The 20,739-nt window shown below is 35.9% G+C and overlaps 1 protein-coding gene and 1 long non-coding RNA gene across 13 annotated transcripts; one reads left to right on the plus strand and one right to left on the minus strand.

Moving 5' to 3' along the window:
• Positions 1-2,963: 2,963 nt before the first annotated feature.
• LOC112742722 (uncharacterized) lies at positions 2,964-4,681 on the plus strand. The gene is made up of 2 exons (XR_011871822.1): positions 2,964-3,442; positions 4,223-4,681. It is a non-coding gene; the product is annotated as an uncharacterized lncRNA (long non-coding RNA).
• A 7,698-nt stretch (positions 4,682-12,379) lies between these two features.
• Positions 12,380-18,525, minus strand: LOC112743215 (protein translocase subunit SecA, chloroplastic). 12 transcript variants are annotated; one of them, XM_025792425.3, is made up of 15 exons: positions 17,980-18,523; positions 17,354-17,438; positions 17,016-17,082; positions 16,688-16,816; positions 15,924-16,086; positions 15,502-15,680; positions 15,064-15,130; positions 14,376-14,522; positions 14,111-14,206; positions 13,962-14,030; positions 13,404-13,655; positions 13,215-13,317; positions 12,995-13,063; positions 12,826-12,892; positions 12,380-12,709 (listed from the first exon to the last, which is right to left on the minus strand). In XM_025792425.3, the coding sequence occupies exons 5-12, from the start codon at positions 15,984-15,986 to the stop codon at positions 13,303-13,305; spliced, it is 888 nt and encodes a 295-aa protein (XP_025648210.1). In that variant the 5' UTR covers positions 15,987-16,086; positions 16,688-16,816; positions 17,016-17,082; positions 17,354-17,438; positions 17,980-18,523; the 3' UTR covers positions 12,380-12,709; positions 12,826-12,892; positions 12,995-13,063; positions 13,215-13,302. The 12 variants fall into 12 exon arrangements, with proteins under 12 accessions (XP_025648210.1, XP_025648206.1, XP_025648205.1 ...); XM_025792421.3 differs by having other exon boundaries at positions 16,688-16,819; XM_025792420.3 differs by having other exon boundaries at positions 17,341-17,438.
• Positions 18,526-20,739: the final 2,214 nt, after the last annotated feature.

Genomic DNA, 20,739 nt, shown 5'->3' on the forward strand with positions numbered 1-20,739 from the left:
GCTCTTAGTCCACTTAAAAGAAAAAGGATTTTGTGGTCTTTTCCTTCTCTTCATTTTCAAACTGCAAAAGTTTTAAGGTAAGAAAAATGACGTTTTCCTAATCCTATAATATGTTCATGAGTTAGAATAATGATTTTGTGTAAATATTGTCATTTATTAGGAGCTTTGGTGATTAATTGAAGATCGAAAAATATTGGAAAGATTTGAAATTAGGGTAGAGGGTTTGATTTTGAATATTTGTTATATAATATCATATTGAACTTTAGGTTAGATATATCTTAAGGAATTGAAATGAGATTGACATTGACATGTACGGATAGTTTTAAATGTGTTTGTTTGATGATAATGATGAAATTGATTGTGGGTGAATTGTGAGCTGTTGCTCTATGTTTAGGGTGAGAGATATAAATTTGGAGTTCAACATGGATTGAGTTTGAAATTGTCTCAAAATTTTTTCCTTGAATTTTGGGCTTGAGGATTGATATTAATGATGGATTTGGTTATGGTAAATTGAGGTTATTTGTTTATACTTTGTCCCATTATTTAGTCGGATCCAAAATGAATAAAGTCCAATTTACATATATTGTCCAAACCAACACCTACTTGATTTTATAGAAGTCGGATATGAAAGTAGGGGCTTAGTCTTTTTTATCTAAATTAATAACTAACTCTCTCAATACCTCTTGTTAATCTAGAAAGGAGATATCAACAACTTTTTTAATAAAAGGGAAACGATTACCTACATCAAAGGTGGAATAACTCTAAAAAGTGGTTTTTAACTCCACATCTTGATATATAAATACTCTAACACTCTCAAATATTCGCCGAACCCAATCTAGTAAAAACCTGCTTAAACCCTTGCTAACTTAAGCATCAGAGTCCCTTGTAGGTACCACCCCCCACCTCTGCTCACAAACAACTCAGACGGATTTATCCTCGTTGGAGAAGACGTTGGAAAAATTACCTAAAGGCGTTTGGATCTCACGTTCAATCCCAAAGTAACCAGTTTCAAGTAACCCTTGGAACATTAGCGTTGTTATCGGGGACCTGGAAATCAAGACCGTACAATGGCGGACGACATCCCAGAAGATGGAGACACAGGTTCTGATTCAGAAGCCCAAGAGGAAGAATAACACAATGACGAACGAGCATTAATCATACTTCCCCCAGCTGATAGAGGGAAAGGTGTAGCTAGAGATGCGCAGCCATCAAATCCGGAGGGACACAAGATAAGCTCAAAAGTACACCTACCTGAAGGATCCAGGCCAAAGGATCTCACAGAGATCATAGGACTTGTCCATAGACATCAAGGTCGGCTAGAGCAACTCGAGCAAGAGCTAGAGTGACAACGAGAATCTAAAAGAGCCCTGAAAAGGGAAGTTTGACGACAAAGGGAGCTAGAAGAAAAGCTCTTGAAATTGGAGTCTGACATTAAGGGTAGGAGAACCTGACCTGACTAAGAAGAAAAGCCTCTGACAGGCGAAAATTCATTCATAAAAGAAATCATGCAAGCTAAAGTTCCTAGAAATTTTAAGAGTCTGGACATGGATCTTTATGATGGAACCACCGATCCAAGGCATTATCTGAGCAATTTCAAAAGCCATATGTACTTGGCAGATGCATCGAATGCAACTTGCTGTAAATTTTTTCCGACCACGTTAACAAAGGCGGCTATGAAATGGTTTGATAGTTTACCACCTAAGTCAGTCACGTGCTTCAACGATTTGGCAAGAAGCTTTCTTACTTGATTTTTCATCCAAAAGTATAAGGTCAGGCATGCGCCAAGCCCCTTAGGAGTGAAACAATAAGTCAGGGAACCTCTACAGGTTTATATGGAAAGATTCAACAAAGCATGCTTGGAGATTCAGAACCTACCTATCGAGGTGATCATCATGGGACTAGTCAACGACCTCAGAGAATGACCCATCTCTCAATCCATATCAAAGAGGCACCCGACCTCTTTGTACGAGGTGCAAGAGCGAGCTGAGAAGTGCATCAATATGGAAGAAACAACTCGTTTAAGGGAACTATCTCTAAGATAACACAATCAATATCCAGCTTGAGACAAAGAGAAGGAATCAAAGAAAAAAAAGAAGAATACAACTCGAACAAAACTCGAAGTTATCACAACTACACCCCGTTACGAGGGTCCCTTGTTGACGTCTTTAAAGAGATCTGCCACACAGAAAAGATTCCACCACCCAGGCCGATCAAAAATAAAAAAAGGTGAAAGTCAATCAGAATACTGTGAATACCACAAAATATACTCTCATCCCACCAATGCTTGCTATGATTTAAAAAATTTAATCAAAAAGTTGGTTAGGGAAGGTCGGTTGGATAGGTATTTAGTAGATAGGTCAGATGATCAGGGCAAGAGAAAAAGAGATGAAGAAGAAAGGGTTCATCGACTGCCACGAACTCTTGAGAGGCATATTCATACGATTACTGGAGGATTCGCAGAGGGAGGAGTAACAAAATCCTGGACATGATGACCTTGTCGTGATCACAATGACACTTGCCAATGCAAACTTCCACAGGACTTTGGTAGATCAAGGAGGCTCAGCAAACATCTTGTTCAAACCAACTTTTGATAAATTAGGCCTAGAGGAAAAGAATTTGAGAGTATACCCAAATACCCTCTTCGGTTTGGGAGATACTCCGATCTAACCTCCAGGGTTTATTTCTCTTTACACCACCTGTGCAAAGGGCCCAAGATAAAAAATCCAAGGTTCTAAAATTCGGACCGGATCGGCCGGTCTGACCGGTTTAACCGTGAACCGGTGATATTTACGGTTTGGTTTAACATCAAAAACCGCTAAAAACAAAACCGTTCTCAAACCGCTGAACCGGCCGAGAACCGGTCAGTCGGACCGAACCGGGACCCGGCTGGTTTTGAAAAACGGCGTCGTTTTCCGTTCTGTTAGCATCAATGAAATGGCCAGGTCTCCTTAGCACAACCCCTCGAGCCATTCTTCAATCTTTCTCCTAAAACACAACCCTAGATTACAAGTCCCCCACTGCCACAGGGCTCAGCGTCATCATTCGTTGCTCTCAAGCACCACCGTATTTTCGTCCGACTGTCTGTGCTTCTCCCTCATTCGGAAATTGGTGCGTCTTCCTCGAGCTCGCCGTCATTCGCTTCCTCGCTGGTCTTCGTCTGCTCAAACCCTAGCCTCCATCACTCTCCTCTTCAAGCTGTGTCACCGCCGCCGTCGAATCTGGTCCAACCGTCGTCCCTACTGTTTCAGCGTCGTCGCAGCTCGTCTCTGCCGTCGCGTCGCATATGCTCCACTCTCCTCTGCTGTCGCGTCGCTCTGCGAAGGGAAAAGAAGGGGTGGAGGTCGCGGGAGGGTGTGGCTGGTTTATCTGCTTCACTCCTAACATCTGTGCTACCAACAACATTGGAACATCTTCTTGCTTTTGGCATTTGTTTTGCTGGCGGGTATTATGATTTCTATTTTTATTTGTAGTTAACTTTCTTTCTTATTGCTCAAGATTGTATTTCAAAATTTGTTCATGCTGTGATAGAGTTGATGATATCTCTGAACTTAAATCTTCTGTAAAAGGAAACATATTATACTATTACGGCAAGAGTTGCATGAAATAATTAGTAAATATAATGATTCTGATTAGTTGATAATTCACAAAAGAGATGAAAGGGAATTTGGGAACCTAGCTTCGTGTACCACTTTTGATTAGAAACTTTTTATCTTTATCAACTACCTGGCTTCAAGCCTTTGAGGACATGGAAATTTTACTCAATTGAAAAGTAATCAGTAGTAATTTTTGTCCTAAATTCTCTTTTGGTATTATCACTTATTTTTTGGTTATTAGATATAGATAAATTTGAGCTGAACCTTTTTTAGTATTGTCACTTCCCATTATAAGAGATAAATAATATTTGGATTAAGTTTTTACTTATAATAAGTTGGACATGAAATATGTTTAACAGTTTAATATTAGAATACAAATTTATTAAATATAAAATAAATTATATAATATATAATAACCTCTCTATATACACAATACACATACTAATACTACTAACTTACTACTACTACTAACTATTTTGACAAAAAGCTGGGGTGGCCAAGGCCTATGCTTGCCCAGTTGCCCCCCTGTACCTGGTCTAAGGATTCAATTAGTGATATAATAATTTGGATTAGTTGCATGATCATATTGATGACTTGATGCTCAAATTTGGTTGACATTGATTTGTCAGGTATCTAGCTATATCAAATTTTCCAAGACGCAGACAGAGTGTGATAGATAAAGTGAAAGCAAAAGCAGAAAAGTTGGCATCTGAGCTTGAAAAAGCCATGAATAAATATTTCAATGAAGCTATGGAATATTTGGACAATTATGTGAAAGTTCTTGGCAAGCCTTACCAAGATCAAGCACAGAATAGACTGAATATACTTCTAGAGATTCAAGAGGAATTGTCAAATGTTGAGAAAAAACTTAGAACACTGCAGGTTGAAATCCAAAATCTAGGGGTAATTTTGTTATGCTGCTGTTTTAAATTAATTTAGGGGTGATTATTTGTTATGCTACTGTTTTGAATTAATTTAGGAGCGCTTAATGATTATTTCTAGTTGTACTGATGCTGTTTGCACTATTGCTCTTTTTACTATTTAACTTTGTATTTTGATAAAATCATATGGATTTGGTTGACATTTCATATAGTGTTTTAAATTTGGAAGATATTTAAGATTTATACTATAATTATATTTTATGATTTTTATTTATAATTTATTTATTATTTTATTTTGAAACGGTTTTTCCAGTTGAACCACTGGTTAAACCGGTTGAACCAATAAACCAATAAACCAGTAGCTAGAGCGGTTTGATGACCGGTCCGATTTTTTGAAGCTTGAAAAAACCTTGAGCATAGACTACATAGTAGTCAACGTAGCATCAACTTACAATGCCCTGATTGGTCGGACAACACTAAACCGACTTGCTGCAATAGTCTCCACCCCCTCCCTACCTTTGCATGAAGTTCTCTACTTTTGAAGGGATAGCCACTGTAAGAGGAGACGATAAAATTAACAAGAATGTGCTACAATGAAAGCGTGAACCTACAAGGATATACAAAAGAAAAAATGGTCAACACCATAAAACTCGAAGGTGTTCGACTTTGGGAAGAATTGAGACCCCAATCGAAAAGAAATATCAAGGAAGTCTAGATTGGGGATGAAATCGCAAAAACAACCAACGTAGGGGCTAACCTAGAAAAATAGTTAAAACAAGACCTCATTAAGCTCCTGCAAAAAAATTCTGACCTCTTTTCCTGGACAGCTTTCAACATACTTGGAATTCACCCCGACATCATGAGTCACAGGCTCGCCGTCTACCCTGGCTCACGACCTGTTCAATAAAAGATGATGAATAGTAACTATGGTGGTTTCCCACTTATCTATCTCAACTGCATCTTGGTCTCTTTGGGTGTGTTATGAGTTGAAAGGCTCATTAAGTATGCTTTTATATGTTGGGCTTGGGCCCAACTTGGGCCCGATTCAGCCGCTTAGCGTTTTTGGTTCGTTTGTCCTAACTTTGGGTCAAAACCTTTAGAATTAATACCCAATTTTCAATTCTAAATATTTTTTCTAATAATTTCTACAGTTTTATTTTCTCTCACGCAATATCGGGCAGACTTAAGCCGGTACTGCCGGTAATTTACCGGTACGCATTTTTATGCAATTTTCTGTAGAAAATTATATTTTTCCACTCGGAAAAATTCACTAAATTCAAATCTCACCTTTAAATTTTCTAATTAATACTATAAATTTTTGAACCTATTTTGGGCAATAAAATTATTATTTTATTTTATTTTAAACGTTTATTAGCTTCCGGTTCTTGCATTTTCCCCACCAAATTAGATATTTTATCCCCAAAATTTAGGAATTACATGAGAATATCTCGGGATAATCCTTTCGCATCTTTGACTCTAATTCCCAAGTGTGCTCTTCCATTCCAGCTCTCTTCCAAGCTACTTCTTCACCAACAGAACTTCCTTTCCACACAACTTCTTCTCACTAGTGTCATCAATCCTCACTAGCATGACTTGAAAAGTTAAGTTTTCCTTCAGCTCAACCGACTTAGGCTCTAACACATTAGCTGTAACATCCCAACTTTTTGAATCAAGTCATTTTTTAATAACTAATTAATTAATTAAAATGGTAATGATTTAAGATTTGAATTTAAAATTTAAACATATGAAAACACACACTAGTGGTAGTAAATCTCTAACCGACAATAAACAACTTTTTAAAATATAGTCATAATTAATTCTACATTTATTAGATTTGAATGATATTTAGTTATATGAAAAGATAAGAATACTAGCTCTGTTCCTTAAGTTAAGTATAAAATCAAATTCAAATTAAATTAGGTAGATAAATCGGTTACAAGTTCATAGTAGAAAATCGCGCTCTTATCAGTCAGCCTAATATACTGACAGTATTTCGAGAATATCTCAAGCTGTGGTTATTTGATTGACTTCATTTGAAATTCGTTTTAAATCTAATTCAATTCTCTATAAATTTGTCTCTAATAGCTATTTCCAAATTCAAAACGTAGAAAATGTTATAAGGCTCACAAAGTGACGATTCAGATTGAAGATTTCACCTAAATGCCTCCTAACATAATCTGCACATACCTGAGAGCTATTTGATCCTTCCTTTCTCATTCTATTTCCTTTTTTCTATACAAAACATTCTAGTATACACAAAGTCTAGCTATAGAACAAGTCTTTCTTCACTAACAAACCGCATCTATTTGCATCGGAATACCAATCGGAACTTTACTCGAGGTAGGGGGTTTTGTGCTAATCTTTATATGTCATGTTTTAAATGTTTTCGAACATAAATGTTAGCTTTGCATGTCATGGTATAATGTCTCTTTCCTTCATACGCATTATGCATTATAATAACAATCTTATGTGCATTAAAGAACTGAGGGAATGATCCTTCGGTAAGGGAAGGTGAGCCCCAAAGACAAGATAATCGAGATGATCCTTCGGTAAGGGAAGGTGATCGACAAACTTTTGGGAACCTTCGGTAAGGGAAGGAGACTCCCATCAATTTTATAATAATATATCTTGGTTGCCATGACTTCCTTCTTGTATATGTCTAAATAACCTTGATTGTAATTTGAACTGAGGGAATGATCATTCGGTAAGGGAAGGTGACCCCCAAAGACAAGATATCAATATGATCCTTCGGTAAGGGAAGGTGATCGTCAAAACGTTTGGGATAAGAACCTTCGGTAAGGGAAGGGGACTCCCACCTTTTATACCGGTTTGAGCTCAATACCTTCCATAAAAGCTACGAGAAAAAGTAATGAAAAGTGCAATGAAAAGTGTGATCATGATTGTTCTTCTTTAATCCTTTTTGATTTATGATTATGTTTATTATTGTATTCAAAGATCCTTCTTTTATCCAAAGTTCCTTTTTGTTTGATTTATGATATTCGTTAAGGTCTTTATTTTATTCAGATTTATTCTATTTGACTTATCTATGCCAATGTTACTATTCTTCTCTTATTTAATACTAGTTATTTTTCCTTGCTTTATGGCTTATGAGAACATCATACCAAGGTTTATGAGTTTACATTTATATGTTTTAACGCTATAGGTATTTTGTATGCATCACACATGTCATAACATAAGTAAATGAGAAGCATCTAAAAGTCACACCACTCTGACTAACAAGGACTTTTTAAAATAATAATTGAACAACATTGCATTATCACTATTTTTATTTTAAAACTCGGAGTGGCTGGAGATGGATACGATGACACCATATAGATAAACTACTGAGAACCTTTTGTTTCTCACCCCTCTCTCTGTACCATCTTCAGGAAGGATGCGGCACAAAGCAGTACATTGCTCAGTTGAGGTGAAAAGACAAGTGTACTATTAGGAGCGAGCTATCAAGAACGTAGATACGAAACATTAAGCGTTTATCTTAAGAAGGAAGAATAGGCGATTGTTTAAGTCATATTTAAACAAATTAAGAGAATTAGGATTTTCTGTGTGTTGTTTTATTTTATTAAGTGACTGCGAATTGTAACTATGATGTTTCTTGTTACAATTATTTGGTATGAGTAAAGCTTGTCATTGTTATGCCTTCATAGTTTAGCATGCCCGTTTTTCATGTTAGTATTTCCAGATCCACTTATATTTTTCAACTAATAACTATTCTAATAAAAACTAGTTATTCAATATTTTTACACATGTAAATTATTTTATAAAAAGATTTCATATTACTTTAAAAATTTCGCAAGGTTTTGAATATCAACTACTAAATATAATCCAGATAAAGCTTAACTCAGTTTAAAAGCATTGGGGTGTTACATGAGCCGCATCCGATGTGTACTTACAAAGTTGTGATACATCAAATACGTCATGTAGGTTAGATAAGTGTGGTGGTAAAGCTACTTTATAAGCCACTGGCCCGACTCGCCTCAATACTTCAAAAGGTCGTATGTACCTCGGATTCAACTTTTTCATCTTAATTACTCTACCAATCCCAGTTGTTGGAGTAACCTTTAAGAATACGTTCTCACCCTCCTCAAATTCTAACGGCTTTCTCCTCTAATCTGCATAGCTCTTCTGTCGGCTTTGCGCAATTAGGATTCTAGCTCGAATTTGCTTGATCTTCTCAGTGGTCTCTGCTAGCAAATCCGGACGTAACACACTTGCTTTACCGGCTTCATACCAACACAGTAGAGACTAACACTTCTGTCCATACAAAGCCTCATACGGATCCATACCAATCTCACATGAAAGCTGTTGTTGTACGCAACCTCCACCAATAGCATGTAATGGTCCCAAATTCCCACTTGATCCAACACACACGCCCTTAGCATATCCTCCAATATCTGAATAGTTCTTTTCGACTGTCCATCAGTTTGTGGATGACATGTCATGCTGAGACATAGTCTCATACCAAAAACTTTTTGAAAAGTTCCCCAAAACCTTGATGTGAATCGGGGATCTCGATCCGAAACTATCGTTGTTGGCACACCATGCAACCTCACTATCTCCTTAATGTACAATCTCGCCAATTCCTTTAGTGAATAGTTTAGTCAGATAGGCAGAAAGTGAGCAGACTTGGTTAAGCAACCCACGATCGCCCAAACCACATCAAATCCTGACCTAGTCCTTGGCAAACCCGTTACAAAGTCTATAGCAACTCCTTGCCACTTCTATTGAGGAATCTCAAGTGGTTGTGCCATTCCCGACGGTCTCTGGTGCTCTATCTTCACCTTTTGACACGTCAAAAACTTGGACACAAGTGAAGCTACATCACCTTATATTCCAGGTCACCAAAACATTTTCTTCAAATCGTGATACATCTTTGTACTTCCTAGATGAATAGAGAATCTGCTCTTATGAGCTTCTGACAACAGTTCTTGCCTCAAACTCCCAACATCTAGCACACAAATTCTCCCCTTGTATCTGCATAACACTTCGCCGTCCTTAGTGAATTCTTCTTACCTCTCTTTAACAATTAGCTGAAACATTTTCTGAAGCTCTTGGTCGTCTAGCTGGGCCCTTTGAATTTCTGTTTTGAATGTACTTGAAATGTGCAATTGGTCCAAACAGGCTTTTCCGTCAACTTTCCCAATGGCCGACTTAAGCTCCATAAACTTATTTACCAACTCCTCCTCTTTAATTCTCATCCAAGCAACAATCAATGACTTCGTGCTTAAGGCATCTGCTACAACATTAGCCTTTCCGAGGTGATAACTCAAATCAAAATCGTAGTCTTTTAATAGCTTTATCCATCTCTTTTGGCGCATGTTGAGCTCTTTCTGATCAAAGATATACTTGAGACTCTTGTGATAAGAAAAGACTCGACTCTTAACTCCATACAAGTAGTACCTCCAAATCTTTAGCACAAACACAACTGCCGCCAATTCCAAGTTATGAGTTGGGTAATTCACCTCATGTGGTCTTAGCTGATGCGAAGCATAAGCTACCACATTCTCGTGTTGCATTAATACACAACCTAAGCTTTTCAATGAGGTGTCGCAGTAAACCTGAAATGGTTCATGTGGTTTGAGTAAAATCAAGACTGGCACTGAAGTTAACTTCTCCTTCAAAGTCTGAAAACTGTCTACACATTCGGACGTCCACACAAATGGTGTATCTTTCCTAGTTAGCTTAGTCATTGGCAACGCAATTTGTGAAAATCCATGGATGAATCTTCTGTAATACCCAGCTAATCCCAAGAAGCTCCTAACCTCAGTCACTGACGTCGGTCTTTTCCACTCCATCACCGCCTCAACCTTTGAAGGATCCATCGTTATCCCTCCTTTACTCACCACGTGAACTAAGAACTTTACTTCCTCCTTCCAGAATTCACACTTTGACAACTTCGCATACAACTTTTGCTCCTTCAAAATTTACAACACAATCCTCAGATGCTCCTCATGTTCTTTCATTGTCTTTGAATAAACGAGGATGTTATCTACGAACATCACCATAAATTTATCCAAAAAGAGATGAAATACTCTGTTCTTGTAATCCATGAACACAGCAAGTGCATTCCTTAACCCAAAGGACATCGCCGTGTATTCATAGTGACTATAACATGTTCTGAACGCAGTTTTTGGAATATCCTCCTCCTTCATGCTTATATGTTCATGTAACCTGACCTCACAAATACACGAACCCACAATGGGTTTGAAGTAACTTACCTTACCCAATAGTATTAAGGGCAAAACCCAACAATAATCCAATGCTAGATCACCCCTAAACAACCAAAATCAAAGAATCTACTCAATAACTATACCCAAATTTTTGAAACTATTAGGGCAGAGGAAAGGAGTACAGAATTTGAGTTCTTACCAACTTTGTTTAGTTAGAAATGAAGGGCTCCATGAGAGCTACACGTGGCCGCAAACAGCACGTGAATCGGAGTACTATATCTCAAGTTACAAGCAAATGAAGAAGATGAACAGTAACTATGATGGTCTTCCTCTTCTCTATCTCAGCTACATCTCCCTCTCTTTAGGTGTGTTATGAGCTGAATGGCTCATTAAATTATACTTTTATATGTTGGGCTTGGGCCTAACTTGGGCCCGATCCAACCACTTAGCATTTTTTGTTCGTTTGGCCTAAATTTGGGCCAAAACCTTTAGAATTAGCGCCCGGTTTTCAATTTTAAATATTTTTCTAAGGATTTATACAATTTTTTTTCTCTCACGTAGTATCGGATAGACTTAAGCCGAAATTACCGGTTAATTTATTGGTACGCGTTTTTACACAATTTTCTATAGAAAATTACATTTTTCCACTCGAAAAAATTCACTAAATTCAAATCTCACCTTTAAATTTTTTAATTAATACTTCTAAATTTTTGAACCTATTTTGGAGAATTAAATTATTATTTTATTTTATTTTAAACAGTTATTAGCTTTTGGTTCTTACAATCCTTGCATCGGAAGACACCCGAAGAGACTTTGGAGTTGATAGAGATAGTGGCTAACAACTACCATATATATGCCAATGAGAGAACAGTAAAGAAAAGAGTCATGGAGCTAAATACATTAGATACCCTGTTAGCACAAAACAAGGCTATGTCCTACACAAATCAGCTCCCTCACTAAACAAGGGGGTATATGCAACTCTTAGCCAGAAGAGCACAAGTCACAACATGCAATTTGTGTGAAGGAACTCATAAAGATGAAGAATGTCACTACAAAAAATTCTGGTAAAAACGGCGGTTTTTTGGGTATTTACGGCGGTTTGAACCGCCATTATTAGTAATAATGGCGGTTTCGTAAAGCGACGTAATTCTGGACGCCATTCTGGTTATTACGGCGGTTTTTTGAAAACCGCCACAATTTCCTGAGTTAAAACGGCGGTTTTTGAATAGGTTAAAACGGCGGTTTAAACCGCCGTTATTTCCAGGGTTAAAATGGTAGTTTTTAGATAGGTTAAAATGGTAGTTTTTAGATAGGTTAAAATGGCGGTTTGAATCGCCATTATTACCCTGACAGAGTGGCGTTTTGGTTGGTTAAAACGGCGGTTCAAACTGCCGTTATTTCTAGGGTTAAAATGGTAATTTTTGGATAGGTTAAAACGGCAGTTTGAACCGCCATTATTACCCTGACAGAGTGGCATTTTGGTTGGTTAAAATAGCATTTTTGAACCACCATTTTTACCCCAACAATAGCATTTTGGTTGGTTAAAATGACATTTTTGAACCGCCATTTTACCCTGACAGTGACATTTTTTATCGTTTAAAAAAACAATTTTTACCATCATTTTTATCGCGTTAAATAAATAATTGTGATTAAAATTTCACAATAGCAAAAAATCATAATCCATAAATGAAATATTATATAAGTCATAAACAAAATATTAATATAATATATAATTTTTTATTATTAAAAATCAAAAGTAATAACTCCTATACAAAACATTGTCTTACTAAACTTACCAAAATACAAGCATTGCAGTAAACACTAATCAGTCAAATCTACTATCCAATTCCCTAAACTATGTTAATATCTAATAATGTATTTAAACCAAGCCTGCCTTAGTTTCTTAGTCTCTTGTGTGAGTTTCATCCCGGGAACTTGCTCCAACATCTTTGTTTCTTGCTCCAACACTCCAACTTCATTATCCAAACTCATCTCTTACAAAGATTTTTAGGACAAATTTGTAGGAACCTCTCCTGTTCGGGAATTTCTATCAAGCCAGATGTTATAAATTGAAATTATAACAATGAAAAGATGTCATTAGAAATAATATATAACTAGTCAAATAATATAAAGAAAAAATAAGATTAGATCGGTAGAAAGAACCTCAAGTGTCTGAACTAGTCTTAATATTTCTGGTATAGAACCAGATAAATCATTTCCTTCAAATAATCTGCAAGGAAAAAGAAAAGTTTGTTAAAAATGGTAAAATAGATGACATCACAAGCTTATAACACCAATTTTTGGAAAAATAAAATAAAATAGATGAACTTACACATGTATGAGCACCATGTCAGAGCTGAAAAGTTTGGGGGCACCTGAAAGCTGGTTCTTATTGAAATGGCTGCATTAGATTACAAATGCAATTCAATACAGTTATTATAAGATGAAGAGAATACTGCTTCTTAAATCAGAACGATTTTATCCTTTATAAAGGGTCAAATTAAGTGATTACATGAGAAATAATAAATAAAAAAATGTGTCAAAATACTAACAAGTGCTTAGCCTTTAGAAGTTGGTCTAATCCAGGGGTGGTGGAGGTTGAAACTGAAATAGGCCCTGTGAGTTGATTATCTACCAAGTCTAACCAATATTTGCCTAATTCAAAATTCAATTCATCATCATATTGCCCAAGAAGGCAAGAGGTCACAATATAAATGAAATTGTTATTAATTAAAACTTACCTCTATAATATCACTCATTGTCAATTCAGCATATTCAATAAGATGAGACTGAAGATACTCAGATTCAAGTGCTCGTCTTCTCTCTGTATAAACATGATCTCTTTTGCTGTTTAGCACTTCATCATACTCAAACAACTGTTTCCGAATGTCAAAGAAGTAGTTCTCCACTTTCCTTTGGGCTTTATCTAATGCTTTAGTCAACATCTTTGACTCAATAGGTAGGTCCTCAACTCTGAAAGCTCGCATGAGACCCTACACATTCACACTGTTACTAATAATATTTCTAGTGATCAATGACCCTGCACAGCAGCTGCACATCAAATAGATTATCTGAATTCGGTCTCCACCAAATATTATTCAACAATATATCCATCTCAGTCTTAACCAAATATTATTCAAAAATAAAAAATGGAAATTGAAGTTTCAAGTTTAACTACTTATTCAACAATATATCCATGAAAGGAGTTGTGAATAGGGGCTATGATAGCTGAGAATTATAAAAGGCATTTGGCTGTGTAATGCCAGAAGCTATTCCTAAGAAAAGAAAAGAATGCAAACCTGATTATCAATTCTCCGGGACTCATGGCGCTCTGTGCCAACTATATGCAGTCCACCAGCTGCCACAACCTAAAGTCACAATTATTATTAAAAATTTGCTAAGGGCAATAAATTTAGTATAGAGGTTTAGTCAAGTGTAAAAAATTAACCTTCTTCCTCTTTTCCTCAGTAAAGACTTTATATTCCTTAACAATTTCTAGAAATGCATTTCTCAGCTCAGCAATGACTTCATCTTGAGCAGGTCCCTACATAAACATACATGATTTAATGACACAAGATTAAAACTTTGCTTAAGTGATATCAAGAAAGAAGAAAACATCACTTAAGATATTCTTTTGGGAAAAAATTCATTAATAACGCATTCTCAATTATAGTATTAATTCGATAAAAGCATGATCATCATCATCGTGTCACCTTCTCACATGAATAGGATAGGCACTCCTCTGCTTCAAGCTCAGTTAATGATCTCTGGCCCCATGTTTTAACTGCTAACTGCACCGCCTTCTCAGCTAACTCAGTATTTTTAGTTGATAGTTGGCATGGGAACAACTTTTCATTCACCTGGATATTGATATGTTCATGGGTTTCAGACCAGTTATTGCTGAATAAAATATAAGAAAAATAAAATTCAAACAAACCCTTTTAACTTCGAGTGTTTTTGAACCTTCACCCTCTCAACTAATGAAAGTAAGTATTAAATACTCAACTTTAAAAGTTACAATTTTCATCCAATATATTTGACTGTAATTGGTGAATATGCATGTGGAACTTTAACATTTTATTTATATATTCATATAAATCCTCAACTAAAATATTTTGAATAAAAACTTTCTAATTTGAAAATAAATTAACTGATCCTTTTACAAATTTGGGAATAGAGCTGACAAAAAATTGGATCTCTTTCCCCACCATATATATTTTTCCTTCATCATTCAAACTTCATCAGCAATTGCTTTGTTTGATTTGTTAGTAACAACTTTTCTTTAGGTTCCCCTCATTTGAATTCACTGCACATGGAGAGACAAAGAGTGGCACACTGCAGTAGGTTATAAACCTAAGCTGAGCTGGCTGTTTCGGTCATAGATAGATTTAATAAGCTAACCTTCCAAGTCTTTTTGGGAAGAGGTTTCTTTATTGATACATAGACTCCATCATCTGGCTTGACAACTCTGCAATCATATATTACCAAAAAGAATGAAATGCATGCTTGCAAGGACCTCCAGCTGTTTGAAGAGGAACTTTCAGTTCTAATGCATGATACGTTAACCATTTTATATAATTTTAATTGTCTTTGTCATTGACATTGTACCTTGAGAAAGTTTAAATCATCCTAGAACATACATCAAATGAAATAGTTTTGCATGAAGCATTGATAAAAAAGGTATTTTGCACATATGTTGCTCTTCTAGATCATTCTACGAACTTTTTATTAACTGGCATAAAATTGCATAGGACAAGTAATCAACATACAACCTTCCACCTAAAGACCCTAAGCCATTCCACTAAACTAATTCTTCTTTCATTTAGAAATAGAAAATACCTAGGCATCAGTATCTCACGAAGCTTTAATAATCTTGCCATAAAATCAGCATTACCGCCAAGAATTATATCTGTCCCACGACCAGCCATGTTGGTAGCAATTGTCACGGCCCCAAGCCGACCACTCTGAGCTACAATCTCTGCTTCCCTCTCAACATTTTCTGGTTTTGCATTAAGAACCTTAAACAATACAAGGACAGGGTTCATTATATTATATCCAAAAAACTATCGGATTAGAAAGAACAGTTTCTATCATTATGTCTAACTCTACTCTTTCAAATAGAAGAACAACTATTAATAGCGGCATCCGGTCTTGGGCAAAGAATACACTACCCTTCTCCATTAAAGACATTCAACACAGGTAAGATTAATAATGTGCGCTCACATCTTCCAACATCCCCATTAAAATGAAAAAGACTTTACCTCATGTGGAATTCCAGCTTCTTTCAATTGCTTTGACAAAGAATCGCTCTGAAATGACTCCATTGCCTTTGAAATGCTTCTTCATAGAATCTGTAAGTGCTTTGTAATAAGCTTTTGCAAGATCAACATGACCACCGTATTCTTCGCATAGCATCTCAAGCAACTGCATTCAAATAAAACAATAAAACATCATCGTCTATCATGCCTCAAATAGTCAAATCTAATTAACTAATTTCTCTTTCTATTTTTCCAATAATTTTTAAAAAATAATTTTTTTTGGGATGGTAAGAACACTCTTTTTATGTGGCTCAAATTTTGGAGGCCCAATTCAGACTATGAGCATTTCATAGTATAATTAATGGACTTCATCATCATTTTTTATCCAAATCAATTCAACTACCTTCTAAAATCTAGCTCTTTTCATACCATAATTTGAAAAAATATATTATTTTATCAATAAGATTCAATTTTTATTTAGTATATACAAATAAAAATACGAATGAATATAATATTATTGTAGATTTAATATGTACACATAACATTCTTTAATTCGACAATTTCCTCGTATACTCACCAGCCGGATGCTATATTAGGAAGGAGAGAGACACACACACATTTAAACAACCCAATCAGTACTTGAGTTAGAAAATATACTATAATAATTGAATGTTATATAGAATCTTAAAGATTTTTATAAGGTGTATATTATCCTTATAATGTGATTAGTCAATCTTAAAGGGAACTTCAGAATAAAGTGATTAGACCTCTTTATTTGGAGGAACATAGTCGTTGTATTCCAATAGAAGTGCATATATATATGCGATAATTTTGTGCCACCTTGTTTCACTGCCATCAGCATCAGTGTGAACCTTTCTTCTTTTTCCTTCTTCACGCTGCTATAAGAAAAAAAAGAGATATATGCATCAAGCAAAGGAGATAGAGTGATTTTATATGCATCAAGATAAATGATGCCTCTCTATATATTACCTTATCAAATCAGTAATTGATTTTATATGCTTAGGCATTTGGTAATTTTGTTTCCAAAGAGAAGCTAAAATAGAGGCTTTGATAATAATTTTAAATTGGAATAACCTTTTAAAAAGTTCTTTTGAATCTTTTAAATTGCAAGATGCTTGCAGGGTCAGAGCTAAAGATTCAGCTGCAACAATTGGACAACAAAATATATTTAAATGATTCCAATTTCTAAGAAGCAAAATAACAAACACATAGAGTGCATTATGAAAAGGTTAGAGTAAAATAAAAAATATGAAAAGGAGCTTGTACGGACTCTAAATGTAAAAGAAATATAAAAAGGTAAGGTCTATCATCACGGAAGAGAAGCAAGGGTAGTCTCAAGAGACAACTTTCAATATCAAAGGACAGTGAACAGGGAAAGATAGGGGGAGAAAACTCTAACTTGCTATCTTTACTTGTTCCAGTTTCACTATCAACAACTCTCAATTTTTGCATGTGTGGCTTTGCCATACTGATTAGATAATCACATTCTTCTTTGATCTGCTCAGATTAAAAAGCTAAATTTCAGTATTTGAAAAGTGATGACAATACAATCCATCAAATTAATGCTCCTAAAAAAAATGAACATCAACCAGGATTTAAACACAATGTCATTGCATCATGTAAAGCTCACAAGCAAACTGTAAATACTAATTTAAATGCTACTATTAATCATCATGCAGCCAAAGAAAACAGAAACACAATTTGCACAATCTATTATCCTAATCTTCGAATTGAAAATATAACAAAAGAAAGGAGGATTCATCAACATGAGCTACCAGTAACTAGAGATCAAATCATAATACCACCAATTTTATTGAACAACATTCAAGGTATTACACATTGTCACAAACAAGAAAAACAGAATCACTAGTGATAGGAAACAGAGCATATATCAATATAGTGAAGATAGTTTGGATTTGTTATCAAATCAGTCCAAAATTATAAGTTAATATAACTAAATGATAAACATCAAGGCTAATTATAAGTCCAATTTCTAAGTTAATAACCCCCTGGCCAAAATCCTACCTAAAAATCCTACCTGGTAAAACCTAAGAATCTCGACGGAAGGAAAAACTTGAAGCATAGTAGCTCGATGAAGGAGGCTGTAGTCGGAGGAGAACACCGCCGAAGGAGATCGTCACAGGAGGAGAATATCATTGGAGGAGATCTTTGTTTCAACCTTGCTCTCACACAGTGACATCGTTTCAGTTCGCGGCACGGTAGCTCAATCGAGTATATTATAGCCGGAGGAGAACGCGTCGCCGGAGGAGAACGCGCCACCAGAGGAGAACATTGCCAGAGGAGATCGTCGCTGGAGAGATCGTCACTAGAGGAGACAACAAGGAGAGCGTCTCAGTTCATAACACACAATCTCGATGGAGAAGTTTCCAGTCGATCGGGGTGAATGACGCTGAGAAGACCATTGCCGGAGCAGATCGTTGCTGGAACAGAGCAAAGTGGTAGCATCATTTTTAGGTTTCAGTGGTGGCAGCGTGAGTTTCAGTGCGTAGTTTCAGGGTTTTCGTCGTTGGAGATGTGTTTTGGGTCTTTTATTTTTTTAAATCATGGATCTAGTGAACGGCGGCTTAAAACTGCCGAAATCACCAAAAACCGCCTTTTTATGCAAATAAATTATGGCAGCACCATAAAATGCCATAATACTCAAATATTATGGCAGTTTTTTAAAACCGCAATAATATAAATGCCGTTTTAAACAAGTTTTTTTGTAGTGTGTGAGCTATTCAAAGATGACTAGTACCCCTCCGAACAAGTAAAATATATGGGTAACTTTTCAAGAAATCCACAAAATAACCATTGATAAACCCCAATTTTAGGGTTTATCTTGTGTTGAATTTGGTGAATTTTATCAACGTATCCCACATTTATTCAATAAAATAGCATGGTTTTGTGAATTTCTCCTAATTTTTACTTAAGATTAAAAACATGATTTTTGGGCTTTTAAATTGCTAAATTTAATTTCTTTTAATTTCATTCGATGCCTTGATGTGTTGTTAAGTGATTTCAGGCTTACAAGGCAGAGATTGGGTTGAAGAAGTGAAGAAAAAGCATGCAAAGTGGAGAATTCATGAAGAAATGAGGATTTGGTAGAATTCATAGCCACGCATACGCGTAGAGGTGGCAACGGGGTAGGTTTTTGCTCTACTCGACCCCACCCCGCCTTACAAAAACCCGCATCGAACCCGCCCCGCCCCTACCCACGGGTTGTAAAATGTTAAACCCTAACCCGCCTCTGTGGGTACCTGCTCCGCCCTTACTCGCCCCTATAATTATTAAATCCAACAAATAAAATTAAATTTTAAAAATTATATAACCTTCATTTACATACATAACATAAATTAAAGTAAAAATTTAAATATGATACAATATTATTAATCATTTTACTAATTATTTTATATATATTACATATATTATATATACCGGGGTGGGTTTAACTTAAACCCGACCCCGCCCCGTCCCGCCCCACCTAAGAACCCGCCCCGTCCCGCCCCGAACGGATAGGGGCTGGGAGGGTACACGCGGGTTCGGGTAGTGTTGTCGGTACGCGTGACATCCCGCGTACGCGTGACACTTGTCACGTGATCAACTTAAAGAAAACGTGGCTGGCGATTTTTGAGCTCATCCAAGCCCAGATCCAACTCATTTCTGAAGTATTTGAGGCCAAATTCAGGAAGGAACAAGGGAGGAGCAACTAGTGTAGCTTAGGAAACATGCTATAGGTCATTTTCTAAAGAGAGAAGCTCCCTCTTCTCTCTAGAATTAGGGTAGATTTAGGTTAATCTCTCTTAGATTTAGGTTTAAATACTTGTTTTGGTTTGGTTTCCTTTGCTTTTCCTTGTTGCATTCCTTTAATTCTCTTAGTTCTTCTTGTTAATTTCTCATTTTGGACATTTTTATGTTTATGAACTATTATTGATTTTGATTTCCATTTAATGCAATTTTATGTTTTCATGTTTATTGATGCTTGTTTGAGTTATTGTTACTATTTTCTTGCATTTGGTAGCTTTAGATTTTATTATTATTGCAATTTAATATGCTTTTCTTTTCATGCACACCAAGTGTTTGATAAAATACTTGTCTTAGTTTTCGAGTAGATTTTGAGCATTTTTGGCTTGGAAAGAGAAATTAGACAATCTTGAGTCATTAATACACAATTTATGTTTGTGATCTAGAGTTGTTAGTTAATCTTGTTTCCATTGACATTACTTATGGATTGGGATTAACTAGGCCTAATTGTTCTTCTTCCGATGTGGAGATAACGTAATAGGCTTAACTCTTAGTAATTGTTGTGTTATGATTATTTACTAGGATAGAAAATCTTGTTTCTCAATCCTTGCCATGAATGCCTCTTTAGCATTTGTTCTCTTTAATTATTTGCTTTATTTTCTTGTCATTTAAATTCTTGCCCTTTTATCAACCCACCCTCGTGAATCTCATAACCAATAATTGAGCACTCGATTGTAATTCCTAGAGAGAATGACACAGGAGTAATACTCTCGGTTATTTTTATTGGGTTAAACTTGTGACAACTAAACTAAACTTTCATGGAGAATCCATTGTTGGTCTAGACTATGCTTTCAACGAAGAGATTCAATTATTTTGAGAAATTCTAGACCGACATAAAATCCTCTCATCAACCATTCTCAAAGACATATAACCCAGGCTGGAGCAACCATCCAAGTTTTGGATGGGGAAATCAAGGACAGAGGAACTTCAACGTTCCATATCCACAAGGAACATCTTTATCACAATCATAAAATTTTCAGAAACCTCCTATAGA

The sequence above is a fragment of the Arachis hypogaea genome, chromosome 14 (assembly GCF_003086295.3).
Source record: "Arachis hypogaea cultivar Tifrunner chromosome 14, arahy.Tifrunner.gnm2.J5K5, whole genome shotgun sequence".
Lineage (NCBI taxonomy): Eukaryota > Viridiplantae > Streptophyta > Magnoliopsida > Fabales > Fabaceae > Arachis > Arachis hypogaea.

Excerpts from the sequence above, each read along its gene's own strand:
- LOC112743215 (XM_025792429.3), bottom strand. The coding sequence starts at position 15,986 with ATGGAGTCATTTCAGAGCGATTCTTTGTCAAAGCAATTGAAAGAAGCT. Across the intron at positions 15,131-15,501 it reads CGTGAGATACTGATGCCTAG|AGTTGTCAAGCCAGATGATG; the intron begins GTATTTTCTATT and ends ATATGATTGCAG. Across the intron at positions 14,031-14,110 it reads CTGAGGAAAAGAGGAAGAAG|GTTGTGGCAGCTGGTGGACT; the intron begins GTTAATTTTTTA and ends TTGTGACTTTAG.